The sequence below is a fragment of the Eurypyga helias genome, unplaced genomic scaffold, assembly GCF_000690775.1.
Source record: "Eurypyga helias isolate BGI_N326 unplaced genomic scaffold, ASM69077v1 scaffold23558, whole genome shotgun sequence".
Taxonomy (NCBI): domain Eukaryota; kingdom Metazoa; phylum Chordata; class Aves; order Eurypygiformes; family Eurypygidae; genus Eurypyga; species Eurypyga helias.
Genome location: NW_010269189.1, coordinates 1 through 969, shown reverse-complemented (window position 1 = coordinate 969; position 969 = coordinate 1). Strand labels below are relative to the sequence as shown.

Genomic DNA, 969 nt, shown 5'->3' with positions numbered 1-969 from the left:
CCCAAGTGACTGGGGTGGGGGTGTGGGCAGCAGGGGTGTTTGCACCCGGGGTAAAAAAAACCAAACCCTGTGGCTGCAAATACTCACTGGTTATCTTTATCCCATCCTCTGCCTTCTTGCTAAAAGCTCTGAAGAACTGCAAGGGGAAAAAAAAAAAACCCAAGGGAAAATTGGAGTGGGAATGTTTGGAGCGGGACAGGGAGGCAGTGCAGCCCAGCAGGCAGACACTCCCCCCAGACCAGCTCTGCCTCAGTTTCCCCATGATGTTACAGCACATCACCAACACCAGCCGGAGCTCCCGGGCCTGATCCCATCTTCCGGGGCATCCCTGGAGGGGAGGGATGCAGGCACGGGCTGAGAGCAATGTCCAGGCAAGGGGTGACGGCTGGCAGGCAGCAGGGGAAGCATCCCAGGGGAGGCAGCTGGGAGCTTCCCAGTCCTGCAAACTGCTGTCTCCCTGCTCCGGAGCTCTCGCAAAGGGGGAGAAGGGGGGTTTTCCCGACTCCCGGCCCCGCACAGTGGCTCCAAGACCAGCGGTACGGCCAGAGCAGTGAAACTGGGTTGCATCAGACAGGTGTTTGCTTTGTGGGCTGGGAGCACGGGCTGTTTGCAAAAGGTGTTTGGCGGGGACAGGGGACGCGAAGCAAGTGACTTCTTGGCACTACCCCATCAGTACCGCCCCAGGAGACGTTGCGGTCAACAGCCCACGGGCAGCTGGGCTCGGTGAGACCCCCGGGCAGGGCTGGGGCACATGCCAACCTGGCTGGCAAACCCCCAAATCCGATCCCACCTTGGGCTGAGCCTGTAAGCCGGGACCGAGGGCCCGTCCGATGAAACCCTTGTCCTTGTGCCGTCTCAAGGCGATCCCTGGCTTTCGATGCTGCCTGCACCTGAAGTACTTTGGCTTTACGGCTTGGGTTGGAGCGAGGCTGTTTGCAGTGGGAAACACTGCGAAACGGCCGTGTTGAC

The 969-nt window shown here is 60.3% G+C and overlaps 1 protein-coding gene across 1 annotated transcript in view; it reads right to left on the bottom strand.

Moving 5' to 3' along the window:
- Positions 1-262, bottom strand: part of QSOX1 (quiescin Q6 sulfhydryl oxidase 1) — a gene marked incomplete at its 3' end in the record, with an annotated part of 5,269 nt that extends 5,007 nt beyond the window's left edge. Inside the window, exon 1 of the mRNA XM_010158025.1 lies at positions 88-262. Within this exon, the coding sequence (XP_010156327.1) occupies positions 88-262 (175 nt within the window). The remainder of the gene's footprint in view (positions 1-87) is intronic.
- Between the last annotated feature and the right edge of the window lie 707 nt (positions 263-969).